Raw genomic sequence first — 1,307 nt, 5'->3', positions numbered from 1 at the left:
GTGCCATAGACTAAATGCTTGTTGAATGAATACATGAAAGTCAATAGTGAGTGCCGGGACATATAAGGCATACTCTGCATAATGAATATTTCTCCTCAAATCTCAAATTTATAATCACAAATCCTAATAAGCCTTTAAACATAAATCTGAAGGGGAGGATTTACCTTAATTTTTTGTTATAAAAGATACATGTCTTTTCTACTTGATTTAGACACTAAACAAACTTTGAATTTAAATTCAGAAAAAGAAAGGAACTATCTTGAGTATATAGCTCCTGTGAGCCTCTACGGATTTTCGTTTCTTGTAAAAACTTCAGAACCCTTTGTTCAAAAGTTGAAAGTCTGCATTATATTCACAAAGAAGGAAACCAGTATACATTATACAGTATTTCTATGCACATTATTCATACATTCCACCATTGGATCAAAAGGGGCTTTTGGAGTCTCCTTGTGAATAACATTTTCCAACAAAAAGCCCTTTAGAAAAATGTCTTGCAAAGACAGAAAAATGTCTCACATAATTTTGAGTATTTCCACTCCAATTCTTGTCTCCCGTTGTTCAATGTATGATGAAAATCTAGAAGTTTGTAGAAACTAAATGTTGCCATTTTATGTGTTTGGAGGAAAATCAATGATGAGAACTTAGTAAAGAGTGTTTTGCTATTTCCAGCTATGACCACGAAACCAGGAGCTTTGTAAGATCAACTTAGAAACCGATGCATGATACTGAATTGATGTGGTGGTTGTGGCATTATTTTTACCCTTGCTTGCCTGCCTTTTGTTACTGTGCAGAAACAATGCAGGCGTCTCTGGTGCACCAGTGCTGAAGGAGTTCACAAGGGCTGTCGCACTCAACACATGCCACTGGCAGACGGAACAAACTGTGGTCCTGGGATGGTAGGTTTTCTCGAAGGGTGAGTCTTGTATCAAGAGATTATCCAAGGATGTGGTTGCTCTGCATTTCAGCATTCTTCGTTAGTCACTGTCCACTGTTGTTCTAGTTCAACTAATATTGTCATCATGTGTGTTTGATGTGGTATGTTGTCAAGTAAATTAAAATTTTAATTTCATTATTTTTTCAAGATCTAGCAAATGAATATCAAACTCATATAGTCATATAAATAATTGCATAGATATAGAGTTATCTAAGTATACTATAGCCTTGTAATTAAAAATGAGTATAGACATACAGGTCCTAATAGTTTAGCAAGTCCCCAAACTCAAGGATGTTACCATTGCACACATTTTCTCCCATAAAATTCAGTTAAGTATAACTGAAAGTTTTCAGTGGCTTCTTCAGGTCTCTAT

General features: G+C 35.3%; 1 protein-coding gene across 1 annotated transcript in view; it reads left to right on the top strand.

Annotated features, from left to right (window-relative positions):
* Positions 1–1,307, top strand: part of ADAMTS20 (ADAM metallopeptidase with thrombospondin type 1 motif 20) — a gene marked incomplete at its 3' end in the record, with an annotated part of 154,610 nt that overhangs the window by 75,436 nt on the left and 77,867 nt on the right. Inside the window, exons 9-10 of the mRNA XM_019653064.1 lie at positions 670–694; positions 792–896. Coding sequence (XP_019508609.1) covers positions 670–694; positions 792–896 — 130 coding nt within the window. The remainder of the gene's footprint in view (positions 1–669; positions 695–791; positions 897–1,307) is intronic.

Source organism: Hipposideros armiger, unplaced genomic scaffold (assembly GCF_001890085.2).
Source record: "Hipposideros armiger isolate ML-2016 unplaced genomic scaffold, ASM189008v1 scaffold_194, whole genome shotgun sequence".
NCBI classification, from domain to species: Eukaryota; Metazoa; Chordata; class Mammalia; order Chiroptera; family Hipposideridae; genus Hipposideros; species Hipposideros armiger.
This window is presented reverse-complemented; position numbering and strand designations above follow the sequence as displayed.